This window comes from Pongo pygmaeus, chromosome 8 (genome assembly GCF_028885625.2).
Source record: "Pongo pygmaeus isolate AG05252 chromosome 8, NHGRI_mPonPyg2-v2.0_pri, whole genome shotgun sequence".
NCBI lineage: Eukaryota > Metazoa > Chordata > Mammalia > Primates > Hominidae > Pongo > Pongo pygmaeus.
Genome location: NC_072381.2, coordinates 73214084 through 73235864, shown reverse-complemented (window position 1 = coordinate 73235864; position 21781 = coordinate 73214084). Strand labels below are relative to the sequence as shown.

The following is a 21781-nucleotide window of genomic DNA, read 5'->3' as shown; positions in this document are numbered from 1 at the left end:
TAGCCTGTTTTGAAATAAATTACAGTTTTGATCTATCTTGTCTGTAGAAATGCCATTCTGTTCCTTTTCTTTTTTTCTTAAAATAACTTTGTATGGGATTTTATCTTGTTATATTTATGTTGCTAATTTTTATGTGAAATTAGTTTTCCCCAATTTTTTTTTTTGAGATAAGATCTTGCTCTGTTGCCCAGGCTGGAATGCAGTGGCATGACTATGGCTCACTGCAGCCTTGACCTCCAAGGCCTAAGTGATCCTCCCACCTCAGCCTTCCAAGTAGCTGGGACCACAGGCAGGTGCCACTGTGCCTAGCTAATTAAAAAATACATGTTTTTTGTAGAGACAGGGTCTTGCTGTGTTGCTCAGGCTGGTCTCAAACTCCTGAGCTCAAGTGATCCTCCCATCCTGGCCTCCCAAAGTGCTGAGATGTGAGCTACTGCACCCGACCTTCTCCTGAACTTTTTTTTTTTTTCATGACGGAGTCTCACTCTGTCACCCATGTTGGAGTGCAGTGGCACGATTTCAGCTCACTGCAACCTCCGTCTCCCAGGCTAAAGCGATCTTCCCATCTCCGCCTCCTGAGCAGCTAGGACGACAGGGGCACACTGCCACGCCCAACTATTTTTTTTTTTTTTTTTTTTTTTGGTATTTTGGGGTAGATACGGGGTTTCACCATGTTGCCCAGGCTGGTTTCGAGCTCCTGAGCTCAGGTGATCCACGTGTCTCAGCCTTCCAAAGTGCTGGATTACAGGTGTGAACCACCGTGCCTGGCCCTTCCTGAACTTTTGATGGTTTGATTTAGGATAGTTTTTCTAACCACCTATCCTAGACAGGAGGCCTGACTGGTCAGTTTTGAGTGTTCTAATATTATTGGATTGTGTAAAACCCCTTCCAGCTTTAGCTGTTATTCTCAGATTGACACCATGCTTTCCAGTGAATATATATGAGTGATTTGGGAGTTCTTAGGTCCATCAGACACTCCAATGCATTCTTTGATTCCTCCTGCACAACACTAGTATCATGCAGGTTTTGTGGCTGTTAACCTGGTTTGTCCCTACACATTATGTTTTGGGATTGTGGGAATACTTTATCTTTTTCTGTGGTAAATTGGATCCTTAGATTTTTTTTGGTTTTGCTGTCTAGTTGGTCCATCTGTTTTTATGTGAGGATCTGGGGAGATTGAAAGACTATGTTGCCATCTTCCCAGAAATTGATCTGAGATTTTAAAACACCATGTGTAACCATTCTGGCAGTTTAGCAATATGTATCAAAATCTTCAAAAGTGGATATCATTTATAGTAGCCAGAATAGGCTGGATTATTACTATGTAAGAGACAACCCCAAAACTCTGTGACTTAAAAACAAGAGTGGCAGTGGCTTCTTTCTTGCCCAGGCAACATGTTCCTTGTGAGTTAGCTGAGGGCCTTATTCTGTGCTATGCTCAGTGATGGAGCAGCCAGGAACATCACACTCATCATGGCTGAGGGAGAGAAATCTCTGCAGTCTCTCACAAGCCATTAAAATGCCCCATCCTAGAAGTAACAAAGAGCATTTTTGATCAAATTTATTGTCTCTAGAAACAGTCTCGTTCGTACATCACCCAACCACAAGAGGGTAGGGAATACAGTCATACCATGCACTCAGAATGTATACAGCTGGAAATATTTGAGCAGTGCCTGTATTGATTAATATTATTTTGATCCGCAGATTCTTCTGATCAGATTTTATCCTAAAATAATCAACTTTGTTCATTTCACTGTTTATAATATTCAAAAATTGAAAGCCACTTAAATGTCCAGACATTAAAAAACCTAATTATGGTAATAACCATTAAGTGCTTAGGGCCATTATTAATGTGATGGATGATATTGATCTGTATTCATTCACATGAAAAGAGGTTTGCTATAATAACAATATTTACCGAGTACTCACCATGACCCAGGTATTCCTTCTTAAGTTCTTCACAATGATACAATGATTCCTTTTTTTTTTTTTTTGAGACGGAGTCTTGCTCTGTTGCCAGCCTGGAGTGCAGTGGCGCGATCTTGGCTCACTGCCACCTCTGCCTCCCGGGTTCAAGTGATTCTCCTGCCTCAGCCTCCCGAGTAGCTGGGACTACAGGCGCATGCCACCACGCCCGGCTAATTTTTTGTATTTTTAGTAGAGATGGGGTTTCACCATGTTGGCCAGGATGGTCTCGATCTGTTGACCTCATTATCCACCTGCCTCGGCCTCCCAAAGTGCTGGGATTATAGGTGTGAACCACCATACCAGGCCTTTTTTTTTTTTTTTTTTTTTTTTTTTTTTTTTTTTTTTTTTTTTTTTTTTTTTTTGAGATAGGGTCTCACTGTGTTGCCCAGACTGAGTGCAGTGTCATGATTACGGCTCACTGCAGCCTTATCCCCCTGGGGGCCCAAGTAATCCTCCTACCTCAGCCTCCCAAGTAGCTGGGACCGCAGACATATGAACCACCCTGCCTGGCTAATTAAAAAAATTTTTTTTTTTTTTAGAGATAGGGTCTTGTTGTGTTGCCCAGTCTGGTCTCGAACTCCTGGACTCAAGTGATTCCCCAACCTTAACCTCCCAAAGTGCTGGGATTATAGGCGTGAGCCACTGTGCCTGGCCAAGGATTATTTTAAAGATTATGTTGTGTTCAGTAAAATTAGGATAACTAAAGAAAATGAAAAAAGTGGTATAGATTTGTAATAACCTCAGAAAGACTATCTTGAGAACGAGCTTGAGGCTTTTAAAGCTAAGAAAGACATTTTAAACCTCATATTTAGAATAAGATGAATAAGAAAATAATATGCTCATTTGGCACACTTATTTTAATATAACAAATGCAAAAGAAAACTTCCCCCCCATTCAAAAAAAAAAAAGATTTAAATTGGGAAAGGTAGGATCATTAAAAATTAAAACAGAATGAAAGCTTTGTTATGGTTAAGGAGATTAAAAATTAACTAACTAGTTTTCAAACATCCTGGTGACCATACCAGACAAATGCTATGCGATAATACTGAAAGAATTTTGCAGAACTGGTCACCAAGTCTCTGCTAGGAGTCCTTTAGTAATTGTGGAAAATGGGAGAGGTTCTAGAATGTAAGAAAAGCCCTTATTTATAAAATGGGGTAGAAAGTTTGTTTCAGGTAAACTTAATATTGGTTCCTGACATATCTTTAGATTATTAAATAGATGATCAGTGAACATGCTGAAAAGAAAGCTTAAAGGAAAAAGAAGAGGAAACAACTGGTTGTTTACGACCAAGCATGTGTCACTAAGAACAAATCTTGCCACACCAATCTAGGGTTTGTGAAATGTCCTGGTGTAATAAAAAGATCACTGGGCTAGCACTGGAAGATCTAGCCTTAACTTTACTGCTGTCTTAGTAGGTAACTCTGGACAGTCATTTAATTTCCTGGATCTCACCTATAAGTTTAGGAGGTTAGACTGCATCATTGGTTTCCAAACTTGGCTTTGCACTGTAGGATGCTCTGCATGAAAATCTTTCATATATTAGATATTATGTTGGATCTTGGAGGTCTGACATCTCGCCCACAGCAAGAATAAATTCCTTTTTAATATTCCTGACGTGAGTTTCTGTATGCCTACTTTTCAGAGTGTGGCGATTGTGCTGTTCTGTTGACAGTATCCACTCTGCTTTTTAGAGATATGCAAAATAAATCTAATCCTTTTCTAAATAAGAGTTCTCTTTAAACATTTTCCACATCACTGTCTTGTTTATCCTGTCTTCTCTAAGTTAAATATGCTATTTCCTTTAGTTATTGTTCAAGAACCCTGGGTTTTGAGTCTTTGTCACCCAGATTGCTTTCTTTTATTTTTCAAATTAAATTAAATTTTTTTGAGACAGGGTCTTGCTATGTCACCCAGGCTGGAGTGTAGTGACGTGATCATGGCTCATTGTAGCCTTGACCTCTCGAGCTCAGGCGATCCTCTCACCTCAGCCTTCCAAGTAGCTCAGACAACAGGCACACACCACCATGCTCAGCTAATATTTTACTATTTTTGTAGAGTTGGGGTCTCCCCATGTTTCCCAGGCTAATCTCAAACTTCTGGGCTCAAGTGATCCTCCTGCCTCTGCCTTCCAAAGTGCTGGAATGACAGGTGTGAGGCACTGTGTCCAGCCTCAGATTCTTACATAACAATATAGAAAACTGGTTTGCATTATCTGTATCTAGCAATTCCACTCCTAGATACATATTCAAGAGCTCTTATTTTAAGAGCAATTCTAGATTTTCAGAAAAATTGAGCAGAAAGTAGAGTTCTATGTACTCCCTTCTTCCTCACCCCAGCCCCACATGGATTCACTGTTACTAATCTTGCATTAGTGTGATACGTTTGTTAAAATTGTTGAACTATTATTACCACATTATTATTAACTAAAGTCCATAGTTTACATTAGGGTTTACTCTGTTGTACATTTTCTGGGTTTTGATAAATGCATAATATCATGTTCCATCATTGTGATATCATATAGAATAGTTTAACCACCCTAAAAATTCCCTGTGTTTCAGTCATGCCGCTCTGACACCTGCACTACCACCACCATCCACACAGTCTTTGGCAACTACTGATCTTTTTACTGTCTATAATTTTGTCTTTTCTAGAATGTCATGTAGTTGGAATCATATAGAATGTAGCTTTTTTAGATTGGTTTATTTCATTTAGCAATATTCTTTTAAGGTTTCTCCATGTATCTTTGTGACTTGATTGCTCATTTATTTTTAGTGCCAAATCATATTCCATTGTATGGATGTACCAAAGTTTGTTTATCCGTTTACCTACTATCTTGGTTGGTTCCAAGTTTTGCTCATTTTTCTATCTAGTTGACTCTTTTTCTCTTATTGATGTGTAGGATTTTTTGTATGTTCTTGATAAAGGTGTTTTATATATCTAGATATGGAGTCCTTTGTTTATATATGTATCATAAATATCTTCTCCTAATTTCTGGCTTGACTTTGTAGTCTCTTAATGGTGTCTTATGATAAATAGTTCTCAATTTTAATACACTAGATATTTAATGTTTCCTTTTTGTTTATGCTTTTCATATCTAGTTTAAAAAATCTTTGCCTAAAAAAAAAAAAATCTTTGCCTACCCCTTGGGCACAAAGATATTCTCCTGGTTTTTTTTTTTCTCCTATAAATGTTATTTAATTTAATTAATTAATTTATTTATTTTTGAGACAGAGTTTCGCTCTTGTTGCCCAGGCTGGAGTGCAGTGGTGCCATCTCGGCTCACTGCAACCTCCGCGTCCTGGGTTCAAGCTTTTCTCCTGCCTCAGCCTCCTGAGTAGCTGGGATTACAGGCACCCCCCACCACACCTGGCTAATTTTTATATTTTTAGTAGAAACAGGGTTTCACCATATCGGCCAGGCTGGTCACGAACTCATGACCTCAGGTGATCCACCCACCTCGGCTTCCCAAAGTGCAGGGATTACAGGTGTGAGCCACCACACCCGGCCTAAAGTTTATTTTTATGCCTCACATTTAGATCCTTGTTTTGCTTGGAATTGGTTTTCAGTTTGTCTGTGGTGGTGACATAGGAGTCAAGTTTATTTTTCCTCTTCTGTATGGATACTAATGAACCCAGGATGTATACTGAAAAAGCCATCCTTTTCCACTGCACTGTCATACCACCTTTGTCATAAATCAGTCTGTGGTGTGACATAGGAGTCAAATTTATTTTTCTTCTGTATGGATAGCTAATTAACCCAGGACGTATATTGAAGAAGCCATCCTTTCTCCTGCTGCACTGTAATATACCACCTTTGTCATAAATCAGAGGTTGTGTGAACCTGTTCGGAACTTTATTCTGTTCTGTTGGCCTATTTGTGGCACGTACTTTTTTCTTTTCTTTTTTTTTTTTAAATAGCCTAATTGAGTTAGAATTCACATGCCATAAAATTCACCTATTAGAGTGTATAGTGATTTTTACTATATTTGCAGAGTTGAGCCACCATTATCAAAATGTAATTCCAGAACATTTTCACCACCCCAAAAAGAAATCCCATACTATTAGCAGTCACTACCTGAGAACCACTAATTTACAAATCTTCTTTCTTTCTTTCTGAATTTGTTGATTCTGGATATTTCATATAAATGATATATACTGTGTGGCCTTTTGTGTCTGGCTCCTTTTACCTAGCATAATGTTTTCAGGGTTCATCATGTTGTAGTATGTACCCATACTTCATTCTTTTTTTATTTTTATTCAATCATTTATTCATTCATTCATTCGAGATGGAGTCTCGCGCTGTCACCCACACTGGAGTACAGTGGTGTGATATGGGCTCACTACAACCTCTGCCTCCTGGGTTCAAGCAATTCTCTTGCCTCAGCCTTCCGAGTAGCTGGGATTACAGGTGCCTGCCACCGCGCCCAGCTAATTTTTGTATTTTTAGTAGAGACGGGGTTTTACCATGTTGGCCAGGCTGGTCTCAAACTTCTGACCTTATGATCTGCCTGCCTCGGCTTCCCAAAGTGCTGGAATTACAGGCGTGAGCCACCGTGCCTGGTCAACACTTCATTCTTTTTTAAAAAAATTGTGGTCAAATATATATTACATAACATTTGCCATTTTAACAGTTTTAAAGTATATAATTCAGTGGAATTAATTCCATTAATAATGTTTTGCAAGCATGGCTTACTATATTTCCAAAATTTTTTCGTCACCTCAAATAGAAACTTTGTACCCATTAAGCGGTAACTCCCCATCTTCCAGCCCCTGGTAACCTCTAATCTACTGTCCGTTTCTATGAATTTGCCTATTTTAGATATTTTGTATAAGTGGTCATATAATATTTGTCCTTTTGTGCCTGACTTATTTCATTTAGCATGTTTTCAGGGTTCATCCATGTTATTGCATGTATGAGAACATCATTCTTTTTTTGTTTTTGGTGCCAGATAATATTCTAATATATCTGTGTGGTATAAGGATATACCACATTTTGTTTATTCATCAGTTGAGGACATTTGGGTTGGTACTATTGACCATTATGAATAATACTGCTATGAACATTCATGTACAGGTTTTTGTGTGAACATATGTTTTAACTTCTGTTGGATCTTAGGAGTAGAATTGCTGGGTCATATGTTAACTTCCTGTTTAATTTTTAGAAGAACCGCCAAATTTTTCCAAAGCAGCTGCACCCTTTCACATTGCCTCCAGCAATATATGAGGGTTTTGGTTTTTCCATGTTCTTGGCAACACTTACTAATGTGTCTATTTTTTATTATAGTTATTTTAGTGGGTATAAAGTGGTATCTCATTGATTTTCAGTTCCCCAATGAGTAATAGTATTGAACATCTTTTCGTGTGCTTATTGCCATATGTCTGTGTTTCTTGGAGAAAAGTGTATTCCAAATTTGACTGTTTTTTTTAATTGGGTTATTTTTCTTTTTATGGTTGAGTTGTAAGAGTTCTTTATATATTCTGGGTACAAGTTCAGATACGTGTTTTGCAAATATTTTCTCCCATTCTGAGTTCTCTTTTCACTTTCTTGGTGTCTTTTGCAGTGCAAAAGTTTTACATTTTGATGAAGTCCAATTTATCATTTTTTTTTCTTTTGTTGCTTGTGCTTTTGGCATTATTTCTGAGAAATCATTGCCTAATCCAAAGGTCATGAAGATTTGCACCCATGTTTTCTTCTAAGAGTTTTTTAATTGTAGCTTTTACATGTAGGTGTTTTATCCAAATGAGTTAATATTTGTGTATGGCGTGAGGCAGCAGTCCAACTTTATTCTTTTGCATGTCAGTATCCAGTTGTTTCAGCACTGTTTGCTGAAAAGAATATTCCTTCCCCATTGAATTGTCTTGGCACGTCTGTGGCATTTTATTTTTTATTTTTTATTTTTTTTTAGACAGAGTCTTGCTCTGTCGCCAGGCTGGAGTGCAGTGGCGCGATCTCAGCTCACTGAAACCTCCACCTCCCAGGTTCAAGCCATTCTTCTGCCTCAGCCTTCCTGAGTAGCTGGGACTACAGCACATGCCACCATGCCTGGCTAATTTTTGTATTTTTAGTAGAGATGGGGTTTCACCATGTTGGCCAGGATGGTCTCAATCTCTTGAAGCATTCCTTAAGACAACTGGAAATATTTAAATTATCACAAAATAAATAGGGAAATTTTTTGTTTTTGTTTTTAAGACAGTGTCTTGCCCTGTCACCCAGGCTAGAGTACAGTGGCATGATCATGGTGTGCTGCAGCCTAAGTCTCTTGGTCTCAAGCAATCCTCCCACCTCAGCCTCCTGAGTAGCTGGGACCACAGGCACATGCCATCACACTCAGTTAATTAAAAACACCTTTTTTTTTTTGTAGAGATGAAGTCTCACCATGTTGCCCAGGCTGGTTTCAAATTCCTGGACTCAAGCAATCCTCCTGCCTTGGCCTCCCAAAGTGTTGGGATTACTGATGTGAGCCACCACTCCCAGCTGGGAACTTCTTAAACTTGATTTACTCAAGTACTTTTTGTCTTTACTTAGAATATTTACTGCTTTGGTTCATGTCAAGTGACAAATCATCCTTAATCCATTTATGCCTAGTGTTCCATTATTGGAACGCTAAGCTTGTGGGAGTTATTTATATCCTACTGCTCAAGGTCATCACCAAGGTCTGATTTTTCACACACACAAATTTGCAACCTCCAGCATAAATGGGTTAAGTCTAGCTCAACTGGACAGTGCCCTAAATTTTTTATGCTTTAAGAATATATCTGACCTAGGTTCCCGCTTGTTTAAAAATATAGCTTACATCTCTGTACCTTCTGAGTAATTTTGAGAGTCTTTTTGACTATGTTTAATTAAGTATTGAGGCATAGTTTTTTTGGAATTGTGAGCATTTTTACTAGTGATTTATCTGGGGATTTTTTTGAGAGGGGTTCATAAGTTACAATTCCTTAACCAGGACATTTTTTTAAAAGGCAAAAAACCCCTCAAAATATTAAAATTCATGTTTGTTTACAGTTTTGTTTTTAAGTTTTGATTTTGACTTGCAATCCAAATTTATAATGAAGTACAAAAAGTAAAACTCACTTTGAAGAGAGGACTTTTCTCCTTTAATTTATACAGTTTTGGCCGGGCGCAGTAGCTCATGCCTGTAATCCCAGCAGTTTGGGAGGCCAAGGCAGGTGGATCACTTGAGGTCAAGACCAGCCTGGCCAACATGGTGAGACCTCCATCTCTACTAAAAATACAAAAATTAGCCAGGTGTGGTGGTGGACACCGGTAGTCCCAGCTGCTGGAGAGATTGAAGCAGGGGAATTGCTTGAACCCGGGAGGCGGAGTTTGTAGTGAGCCGAGATTGCGCCACTGCATGCATTCCAGCCTGGGCAACAGAGTGGAATGCATGCACTGCATTTTGTTTTTGGAAAAAACAAAAACAAAAACAATTTATACAGTTTCCAGACAGCAGCTTTAAGAAGGTATGGTTTTTGCTCTTTTTTTAACCCTTTTTTGAGAGAGGGTCTTGCTCTGTCACCCAGGCTGTAGTGCAGTGGTGACACTCCCTACCTCCCACCTCACCTTCCTGAGTAGCTTGGACCACAGGCATGTGCCACCATGCCCAGCTAATTTTTATATTTTTTTGTAGAGACAGGGTTTCGCCATTGTGCCCCGGCTAGTCTCGAACTACTGGACTTGAGATTAGCATGCCTCGGCCTCCCACAGTGCTGGGATTACAGGCATGAGCCACCGTGCCCAGCCCCTGTATTGTGTTTTCATATGAAAACTTTGTCAAACTGTTTAGGTATTGCTGAGAATATTTTTTCTATAAGTATGAAATAGCTACTATCACAACAGGCAGAGAATAAAAGAACCTCTTATTGTATCTATTTAAGGTAAAGAGATATTTAGTAATTAAGATAGTTGGTAATTATTTCAAAGTGAGATATTATTTTAGAAGTCAATTTTTACTGTTCTCTACTTTCATTTATAAGACATTTTTATTTCTTTTTTAGAAATGGAATCTGGTAAGTAAATGGCTTGAGGTGGTACTACTGTTGACAAGCCACTTACAGTGAACTCTGGATCTATTCCCTGTTGCAAAAGTCAACAGGGGTATGTTTAGTCCGAGATTATGGTAGTTTATAGTTTAGTTCTTTAAGCAAGGAATATTTTTGTGGCATGTTTCATCAATATGCATATGGACTATGACAGCAGTTGCAAACTAATCTTGGATTTCCACTGGCAGCAGTTGGAAACTAATTTTGGATAATCACAATATCCAGCAACTATAATATACAGATAATTTGGTGTCTGATTTAAAATGAGTGTATAAATGGTGTGTGGTACATTGATAGTATATGTTTGTCTTAAACAGTGTAGAATAATATAACTCCTTAAATAAATTCTGAAGATAGCATTATTCGAGGCATCTCTAGAATATTGTATACTGAGGCATGAGCTTTGAGACTCACTTGTTGGAGCAGAGAGTTGTTGTTGTTTTTTTTTTTTTTTTTTTGAGACAGAGTCTCACTCTGTTGCCTAGGCTGGAGTGCAGTGGCGCGATCTCAGCTCACTGCAAGCTCTGCCTCCCAGGTTCACTCCATTCTTCTGCCTCAGCCTCCCGAGTAGCTGGGACTACAGGTGCCCGCCACCATGCCCAGCTAATTTTTTTGTATTTTTAGTAGAGACGGGGTTTCACTGTGTTAGCCAGGATGGTCTCCATCTCCTGACCTCTTGATCTGTCCGCCTCAGCCTCCCAAAGTGCTGGGATTACAAGCGTGAGCCACCGCGCCCAGCCGAGAGTATGTTTTGTATGTAGATCTGTTTTTTTTTTTACATTCAGTTTAAACATATATAGTCTCAAGTATCTGCACACAAATTATTCGTTAATAGCAAAGGGGATAATAATAACTTTAAATTAGAGAAACTTGGTAGATTAACCAAGTGACCAAAATTAACATCATCAGTATTGGGACAAACTGGCATCGTATGCTTCCTAGTATGTTGCATTGAAATAGATACAACTACACTTTTGTGGTCTTTTTTCCAAAAGTGTATAAGCTGAGTCTAACTGTGATGAAACATCAGACACACCAAATTGAGCTACAGTCTATAAACTGTTATGTATTTTTAAATAAGTCAGGGTCAAGAAAGACGATGATTGAGGAATGTTCTAGATTAAAAAGGATACTAAAGAGATATGTAATCCTGGACAGAAGAGGAAAAGACTATAAAGTACATTATTGGAACACATTTAAAATTTTTTTTTTAAGACAGTGTCTCCTGTCGCCCAGCATGGAGTGCAGTGGTGTGATAATGGCTCACTGCAGCCACAAACTACTGAGCTCAAGTGAACCTCACACCTCAACCTCCCAAAGTGCTAGGAGTACAGGCCTGAGCCACTGTGCCTGTCCCTATTGGAACAATTGATAGAACTTGAATATAGACCATGGAATGTTAACTTTCCTGTTTTTTTTTTTGTTTGTTTGTTTGAGATGGAGTCTTCCTCTGTCACCCAGGCTGGAGTGCAGTGGCGTGATCTCAGCTCACTGCAGTCTCTGCCTCCCAGGTTGAAGTGATTCTCTAGCCTCAGCTTCCTGAGTAGCTGGAACAGGCGCGTGCCATCATGCCCTACCAATTTTTGTATTTTTAGTAGAGATGGGGTTTCACCATGTTGGCCAGGCTGGTCTCTAACTCCCGACCTCAAGTGATCCACCCGCCTTGGCCTCCCAAAGTGCTGGGATTACAGGCGTGAGCTACTGCACCTGACCCTCATTTATTTTATTTTATTTTTATTTGAGACTGAGTCTTACTCTGTCACCCAGGCTGGAGTGCAGTGGCACGATCTTGGCTCTCTGCAAACTGTGCCTCCCGGGTTCTAGTGATATTCCCACCTCAGCCTCCCAGTTTGCTGGGACTAGAGGCATGCACCATCACACCTGGGTAATTTTTGTATTTTTTTGTAGAAAACGGGGTTTCACCATGTTGGTCAGGCTGGTCTCAAACTACCTCAGCCTCCGAAAGTGCTGGGATTACAGGCGTGGGCCACCGCGCCCAGCCCAACTTTCCTGATTTTGATAATTGCACTGTGATTATGTAAGAGAATGTCTTCTTTTCTTTTCTTTCTTTTTTTTTGAGATGGAGTCTCGCTCTGTCCCTCAGGCTGGAGTGCAGTAGCACGATCTCGGCTCACTGCAAGCTCCGCCTCCTGGGTTTCACGCCATTCTCCTGCCTCAGCCTCCCGAGTAGCTGGGACTACAGGCACCCGCCACCACACCCGGCTAATTTTTTGTATTTTTAGTAGGGACGGGGTTTCACCATGTTACCCAGGATGGTCGAGATCTCCTGACCTTGTGATCTGCCCGCCCTGGCCTCCCAAAGTGCTGGGATTACAGGTGTGAGCCACTGTGCCTGGCAGAGAATGTCTGTTTTCTTAGGAAATACATATGAAATGTTTAGGGGTAATGGAGCATCATGTCTCCAACTTACTCTTTGTTGTGGAAAAAAGTATATATATGCATGCCCATATATATGTAGAGAGACGATGATAAAGCAGATGGGGCAGAATATAAAACTTGTGCTGAATCTGGGTAAAGGTTATGTGAGATTTCCTTGTGCTATTCTTGCAAGTTTTTTGCAAGTTTTTGAATTATAATAAGTTAGAAAAGTATAACTGAATTGGTATTAAGACTCTTGACATAGGTTGGGCACGGTGGCTCACACCTGTAATCCCAGCACTTTGGGAGGCCGAGGCGGGCAGATCAAGAGTTCAGGAGATTGAGACCATTCTGGCTAACATGGTGAAATCCTGTCTCTACTAAAAATACAAAAAATTATCCAGGTGTGGTGGCGGGCGCCTGTAGTCCCAGCTACTCGGGAGGCTGAGGCAGGAGAATGGTGTGAACCCGGGAGGCAGAGCTTGCAGTAAGCTGAGATCGCGTCACTGCACTCCAGCCTGGGCGACAGAGTGAGACTCCATCTCAAAAAAAAAAAAAAAAAAAAAAAACCCACAAAAAGTTAGCCAGGTGTGGTGGCAGGTGCCTGTTAATCCCAGCTACTCAGGAGGCTGAGGCAGGAGAATCACTTGAACCGCGGAGGCAGAGGTGTTGCAGTGAGCCGAGACCACACCAGTGCATTCCAGCCTGGGCTACAGGGCGAGACTCTGTCTCAAAAAAAAAAAAAAAAAAAAAAAAAATTCTTGACCCAGCTCACCAGCATAGTTAGTTTACTTTTCTGTGCTTCCTTGCAGAATAGTTTTTAAACCAAAATGCTTAATTATGCCTTCAAATTCTGGGATTCTTCAGATTGCAGAAGAGCCTACAATAAGGCTTAAAAGCAACTGTGTTTTAACATCAGTGGGAGATCAAGGAAAATTTCAGAGTTTGCAGTTCGGTGGGAAGACTGAAAAACTTTGCATTTCTACTTTAATAGTGTGGTTTCATATGGTTTTTGAAGAACTGTAAGTTTTAAAAATATCAGACAAAGCCATGTTCAAATAAAATCATTCTTAAAAACTGCTGCCATATAGATATTTTCAAAAATATAATTTTTTCCTATATGCTTTGTTGGTACAGATTAGAGAATAGTTCAAATTACTGCTTGGCTTTTGAAATAGCTGGGATTATGCTTGTTTTATTATTTGTGGTTCAAATATAAAATTTTTAATGTTAAGCCTGTTTAAGTACTACTTTTCTTTCTTAAATATTTTTCTGACTTTAATAGTATTTTTTGCCTTTTTTTTTAAAGAGGCCTGGGCAACATAGTAAGACCCTGTATAAAAAAAATTAGCCAGGCATGGTGGCATGTGCCTGTAGTTTCAGCTATTTGGGAGGTTGAGGTGGGAGAATCACTTGAGCCTGGGAGATTGAGGTTGCAGTGAGTCATGATGGTGCCACTGCACTCCAGCCTGGGTGACACGGCAAGACCCTGTCTACAAAAAACAAAACAAAAACTTAAAAACCAGAGAAGAAAACAATTACCCATAATCAATAATCATTCATTCCAGAAGTAACTGCTGTTAAGAGTATTTTCTTTCTGTAGTTTCAAAAAATATAATCAGCATATACTTGTATACAATTTAACCATGCTTTGTTCACGTAACACATCATGCCCATCTACCCACATCATTAAAAATTCTTTATCATTATTGTTTTTAAACTTTTAATAATATTCCATCATATGGTGTATCACAATTTACTTTTTTCTGAGTTATTTTGAAGGCAAGTAACTAACTTATATTGGTTATAAGATAGGGAAGATACAGAAGATGAATATTTTAATCTATGCAGTTTACAAACAGAAGTAATTGGACCTCTTTTTCTTGGTCCTTGATTTCTATTATCTTTTGAGAAACATTATTTGTAAGAAAAGCTTTTAAAAGTTACATTACCAGCATTTGTTATAGTAAAGAATAAACGGCCGGGCGCAGTGGCTCATGCCTGTAATCCCAGCACTTTGGGAGGCCGAGGCGGGTGGATCACGAGGTCAGGAGATCAAGACCATCCTGGCTAACATGGTGAAACCCCGTCTCTACTAAAAATACAAGCAAATTAGCCGGGCATGGTGGCAGGCGCCTGTAGTCCCAGCTACCTGGGAGGCTGAGGCAGGAGAATGGCGTGAACCTGGAAGGCAGAGCTTGCAGTGAGCCAAGATCGTGCCACTGCACTCCAGCCTGGGCGACAGAGCGAGGCTCCTTCTCAAAAAAAAAAAAAAAAAAAAAAAGAAACCTGGAAGTATGCTTTTTTGTATGAAAAAGGATCCTACCTAATTCTTAAATATTAAGTTTTTTTTTTGGGTCGGGGAGGGGGGCAGGGGGAGATAGAGTCTTGCTCTGTTGCCTAGGCTGGAGTGCAGTGGTTCACTGCAACCTCCGCCTCCCGGGTTCAAGTGATTCTCCTGCCTTAGCCTCCCAAGTAGCTGGGATTACAGGCATGTGCCACCATGCCCAGCTAATTTTCGTATTTTTAGTAGAGACGAGGTTTCACCATGTTGGCCAGGCTGGTCTGGAACTCCTCATCCCAAGTGATCCACTGTCCTCGGCCTCCCAAAGTGCTAAGATTACAGGCATGAGCCACTGTGCCCTGCCTTTTTTTTTGTTTGAGACAAGGTCTTGCCCTGTTGTGCAGGCTAGAGTGCAGTGGTGTAATCTTAGCTCATTGCACCTTCGACCTAGGGTCAAGGGCTCCTCCTGCCACAGCCTCCCTAGTAGCTGGGATTGCAGGCACACACGCCCCAATGCCCAGCTAATTTTTTTTTTTTTTTTTAGTAGAGACGGAGCTTGTCCAAGCTCGTCTTGAACTCCTGACCTTAATTAAGCAGTCTTCCTGCCTCTGCCTCCCAAAGTGCTGAAATTATAGGCATGAGCCACCACGCCTAGCTTGGAATTTTATTTCTAACATATATAGTTCACAGATACCTTTCTCAAATTAAAAAGTTATAAATTTGGCTGGGTATGGTCACTTGAGGCAGGAGGATTGCTTGAGGCCAAGTGTTCGAGACCAGCCTGGGCAATATATTGAGACCCCCACCTGATTCTCTGCTTTTTCTTTCCTTTTTCTGATTTCTCTGTTCTTTGAGGGTAAGATGATATTCTCAGACTACATACACCTTTCAATAGTAGCCAGCACAGGGCTAGGTACATTCAGTGAGCAAGTGAATAAATGAATATACAAAATACAATCAGAATCTTAGAGAAGCGGAACCTGGTAGGACTGTAAACACATGCAGAGAAACACTCATCATAGGGGCAGGCTGGCTTCAAGTCTAGACCCTGGTCATCTCACAATGAACTAATGGTACTTAAATGGAGCCCTGACTCCCACACCAAGCAATGTGAAGTTATATCCTTGACTGTCTCAGGTAATACTTAGAGAAGAAGAGTGTTATCAAGAAAGACAATTGAGAAACAACCTATATGACCATACAGGGGATTCAGCAGGTAAATGGTGGTGTAGCCAAACAATAGAATTCTTTGTAGATCTGGCTGGGCATGATGGCTCATGCCTGTAATCCCAGCACTTTGGGAGGCCGAGGTGGGTGGATCACCTGAGGTCAGGAGTTTGAGACCAGCCTGACCAACATAATGAAACCCCATCTCTACTAAAAATACAAAATTAGCTGGGCGTGGTGGCACATGCCTGTAATCCCAGCTACTTGGGAGGCTGAGGCAGGAGAATTGCTTGAACTTGGGAGATGGAGGTTGCAGTGAGCCAAGATCTTGCCACTGCACTCTAGCCTGGGCAACAAGAGCGAAACTCCATCTAAATCTAAAGATGAATTTGTGGCCAGTACAGTGGCTCATGCCTGTAAGCCCAGCACTTTGGGAGTCCAACATGGCAGAATTGCTTGAGGTCAGGAGTTTGAGACCAGCTTGGGCAATATAGTGAGACCTCATCTCTACAAAAAAAATTTTTTTAATTAGCCTGGCATAGTTATGCATCCCTATAGTCCCAGCTATTTGGAGGCTGAGGCAAGAGGATCACAACCCTAGGGGTTCAAAGCTGTAGTGAACAATAATCATGCACTGTACTCCAGCCTGGGTGACAGAGTGAGACTCTGTCTCTTAAAATATATATGTGTGTGTGTGTGTGTGTGTGTGTGTGTGTGTGTGTGTGTGTGTGTGTGTGTGGGTGCGTGCGCGTGCGTGCATATATATATATTTTTTAAGATTTCCACTTGACAGATATATGAGTTTAGGAATTTTGAGATTATATACTTTACTCCAAAAGTATGTATGCCAGGTGCAGTAGCTCATGCCTGTACTTCTAGTACTTTGGGAGGCTGAGGAAGTAGGATCATTTGAGCCCAAGAGGTTGAGGCTGCAGTAAGCTATGATTGTGCCACTGCACTCCAGCCTAAGCAACAGAGTCCTTTCTGGGGAAAAAAAAAATAAAGTATGTAAGATAAATCATACTTGAATTTAAATCTTTAGGCATTCTGTTTTTATGGTGGGTAGCAGACTCAGGACAAAAGGCACTGCTTTTAAGGTTAGGAATTATAATAATATATTGGTTACAGAAAACTGAAAGTGATACCTCAATTACAATAAGTATGAAGCTATGATTTGACCGACAAATTTCTGAGCATTGTCCATAATATAGTCCTAGTTGTGTGGATGTTAGTCTTGCTTGATTTAAATGTCCTGGAATTGCATCTGTTTTTAGGTCAGTTCTTGAAATTAGTAATTACCTCACATTTTAAAATGCTTTTATTAGTCATAGAATTAACTGTTTGACCAGAAAACAAGTATGAGTAGTTGAAGGCTGTTCCTTTCTTTGAGTCTTTTTATAGTTCTCCACCTATTAAGGATTCCTTAACAAAGCAGACTTTATGTTGATGTAAGTAAGAGGTTCACCCATGATTGTGTATAACTAAATTACACCTTCTCTGGTGCTATAACATCATCCTGATTTAGGTATGTGGTGGTGTCTCAAACTTCATAAATGAATACCTGAAATATTTATATATTGCATTCATCTGAAAGGAAGCTACTAGTAGGCCCACTCAAAGGATTGTTAACATCTCTTATAATTTCATGTTTTGGCAGGTAAACCTAGCCTTTAAGCAACCTGGAAAGAGGCTAGAACACCAAGGAATTAGAATTGAATTTGTAGGTCAAATTGGTGAGTTTTAAAATAGTATTATTTCTTTTTCTTTGATAACTGAATTTGAAGAGGGTTGGATTTTGCACCAAAATAATTGAATTAGAGCTTAGCTTTGTAGAAGGAAGGAATTGATTTTGCATAATAAAAGAGAGGACTTACTTTATAACTATATTAAATTGTGTTTCTTTGACTTGTATGAAATGATATTTCATATATCATTTCATGATATATATGAAACTACCAGCCTTGAAAAATAATTCAAGTAAATTAATTGACCTACTGAAATTTTCATCTGCCTACATTTTTCACCATCCTTCTTATAATTAGCAGCCTCACCTTCATTCTTCATTTTCTAATTACCCATGCCATTTGTCTTCCTGATCTAGTGTGTGCCTGTAGCCAGACTCACTTGTGTCAACACACAATTCCATGTGAGAAGGAAAGGTGTAGTTTCTTCTTGACTTAGATCAACTTATGTACATTTCCATACATGATTCCAGATACATGCTTGATTTAGTAGGGAGTTAAACTATATAAATCTTTCTATACTGCAGATTCAGAAGAGAAAAGAAAATATGTCTTTATAATACTGTCTACACAACTAGGCTTAAAATCTAGCTTTCTAAGTTTCGGTGTACATTTTTAAAGTATCAGAATTGGAATGGGTAGATATTTGTTTATATATCTGTTCTGACTGAGAGTGTACTTACATGTCTATTCTGACTGAGAGGCAAGTTGTAGTAATTGATAGTTGGTTTTAGTCTTTTTGTGTTTTGTAATTTTATGAAGGTAATATATTTGCCTAACTAAAGCAAAACAGAATTTTTGCCTTGTCTAGGGGAAGTTCAAATAATTGCTGGTAATGTGTCAAATGGCTTCATATTGGGAGAGCCCCAACTACATCAAAGGAATGAACTCATTTTTAATAGAAATTTTCATTGTGCTATGCCACTTGAAATCTTTTATGCCTACATGAAGTATAATTATAAAAAGGATAATGGAACTCAGAGCATAGGTCTAGTTTATTAGAGACAAACTCAATAATTCTTTTGGTAAAAATTGTTTGTGTTTGAAGTAGATGTTTGGGTTTTATTGAAATGGCTATTAAATAATTGGTCTTTTTGCCTTTTAAAATTTCTTAGAACTTTTCAATGACAAGAGTAATACTCATGAATTTGTAAACCTAGTGAAAGAACTAGCCTTACCTGGAGAACTGACTCAGAGCAGAAGTTATGATTTTGAATTTATGCAAGTTGAAAAGCCATATGAATCTTACATCGGTGCCAATGTCCGCTTGAGGTATGAATGTGTATTATAAACTGCAAACAGAATCAAAACTAGAAAGTAATGACTACTGTTGATATATTATTTGAACCTCTAATTATAATTCTATATTGGAAGATTTAAGATTTTTAAAAATTCTGTCACATACTTTGGCTAATGCTGATTTGAGGTAATAGAGCGTTCTAACATTATAGAGTTAGACAACATTGTTATGAGACATTGTAGTTATACACTTCCCTGGTATGAATTGTCCCTTACATACTTCATTTGTCATGTAAACTGAATTACCTTCTAAATTCACTAATTTCCCAGAAAATCTCATTTAGTTTATGGTTCAGAAGTAATCTGGAGTACCAGAGAGGCTCTGATACATCTAAAATGATACAAATAGTGGATGGCAGAACAGGAGTACGAACCTAGTTTTCTAAACTCTCAATTCAGTGTCCTCTCCCTTCACTAAGTCTGTATGCAGGAAGCCAGGGATGCCTCAGAGTCCAGGGCATTTGAGGATATTAATCTGAATGCATCAGGTCCGAGATCTTGCTTTCTCTGTTTAACTTGGCAGTATCTATCTGGAACTGGGTTTGACGACCCAAATTTCAAATAGCAGTTCCTTAAAGAAGTGATCTGGAGAGGTTTCTTCAAGTAGGCTTGATGACAGCCCTCCAAACTCATCTGTAAAGTAATTACACTATTCTTAAAATTGAACTTTGTATTTTTTTTCATGTTGGGGGCATTAAAGAAAATTGGAACTCCTTCGCGAAGTAATGAAGTAAGTTGATCCCAAAGGAGTTCCAGCAAGAAGGAGAAGCCTGAGTTGCAGTTAATGTTTGCTGATTTAAAACATGAAAATTTATTACAGGTGATTTAACTCATCCTCTCTTTTAACTTTGTAGGTATTTTCTTAAAGTGACAATAGTGAGAAGACTGACAGATTTGGTAAAAGAATATGATCTTATTGTTCACCAGCTTGCCACCTATCCTGATGTTAACAACTCTATTAAGATGGAAGTGGGCATTGAAGATTGTCTACATATAGAATTTGAATATAATAAATCAAAGTAAGTATCTTTCACAGATAAGTTGTTCAGGGAAAATTCAAAAATTAACTTTTCAAGTGTTTGTCAGTTGGTCAAAGTAAGGATAGAATTGACATTAATCTGATGTTAACAAATCAACAGGATCTCTGAGCTAAAAGAAATTGTAGGAGTTTGGTCTGGCTTCCACCCAGTAAAGGTGTCTTTTATGTTCTATTCCTGATAAATCTCTGCTTGGCCACTTTGTGTAGAGGATGTCACCATCTCAGAAGGCAGCCAATCCTTCTGAGGATACAGTTTATCTTACTGGCTTGACATTACCTCATCCTAGCCATCTCTTTTCACATATTTTCACCTTTACCACTTAATCACTGTTAATGTCTCCTTGTATATCATTCCATGGGGAGAGGGGGAAGGTATATATGTTTATATATGTTGTATTTTTACAAAACTGGCTCATATTTTGTGTTTAATGCCTTTTTAAATTTTATTATGGGAAATTTCAAGCATATACTAAAATATTTGAACAGTATACTGAATAATATCATGTACCCATTGCCCAGCTCCAACAGTTGTCAACACACGATCCAGTTTATCTGTATTCAGCTCTCATACTCCCCATGGGTTATATGGAAGCAAATTCCAGACATTTAATTTAACCCATAAAATTATGTATCATTTTATCAATTAAATTATATATCTGGAATTTGCTTCAATATAATCTATGGGAAGTTGTATCTATCATTTTATACATGGACTAAGATGTTTTCAGAAACATTACTTACATGAACAAAAGATTGCCATTTAAATGCCTACTGGTATTATAACAGTTAAATAAATTATGGTCCAACCATACTGTGGAATGCTAAAGAAGGGTTAAAAAGATTGAGGCCGGGTGCGGTGGCTCACACCTGTAATCCCAGCACTTTGGGAGGCCAAGGTGGGCAGAGTTCGAACACCTGAGGTCAGGAGTTTGAGACCAGCATGGTCAACATGGAGAAACTCCGTCTCTACTGAAAATACAAAAATTAGATGGGCGTGGCGGTGCACGCCTGTAATCCCAGCCACTTGGGAGGCTGAGGGAGGAGAATTGCTTGAACTGGGAGGCAAAGGTTGCAGTGTGCTGAGATCGCGCCACTGCAGTCCAGCCTGGGTGACAGAGCGACACTCTATCTCAAAAAACAAAAAAAAAAGATTGAGACATATGTATTTAGTTCTCCAGAAGCGTGTCCATGATATATTAAGTGAAAAAGCCATAAAAACAGCACGCATAGTACTGTTTCATTTCTGTAAAATACTCATGTATTTGGATATGAATAGAAAAGAGTCTGCAATGATATTCTGTTGTTAACAGTGGTTATCTGTAAAGGATGAAATTATGTATTGACTTTACATATCTCTTATTTAAATGTTATATGACAAGCTTGTTTTCTGTGTCTATTCAGAAAAAAGTTTAAAAAAGTTATATATCATTCTAAATATAACTACAATACTCTTATATCTAAAAATATTAGTAATTCCTTAATATCTTCATACACCCAGACAGTATTCACATTTCCCTAAGTGGCTCACAGATATCTTTGTTTTTTCACATGCTTTGTTCAAATCAGTATTTAAACAAGGGCCATACATTGCATTTGGTTGTTTGAGCCTTAAATTTTTTAATTTATAGGTTTCCCTTCTGTTTTTTTAATTAAAGTTTGTTTGTTGAAGAAATGGATGTGCCCTGTATTATCCCCTTCATACCTCAGTCTTTTGTTACATTATTTTTATTGGTTGTCACTCCCAGGTTTATATCACTGAATATGTAATATATATGGCCTTCATAATCTTAAAATTATATTGTTGATGAAATTATCAAATAGTTTAGGACCTGAAACCACTGAAGCTTCCCTTCAGAGT

General features: G+C 38.9%; 1 protein-coding gene across 1 annotated transcript in view; it reads left to right on the top strand.

The window, feature by feature from the left end:
* The window catches only part of VPS26A (VPS26 retromer complex component A), a 50076-nt gene that overhangs the window by 15761 nt on the left and 12534 nt on the right, over positions 1-21781 (top strand). Inside the window, exons 3-5 of the mRNA XM_054436638.2 lie at positions 17501-17576; positions 18701-18857; positions 19739-19903. Of these exons, the coding sequence (XP_054292613.1) occupies positions 17501-17576; positions 18701-18857; positions 19739-19903 (398 nt within the window). The remainder of the gene's footprint in view (positions 1-17500; positions 17577-18700; positions 18858-19738; positions 19904-21781) is intronic.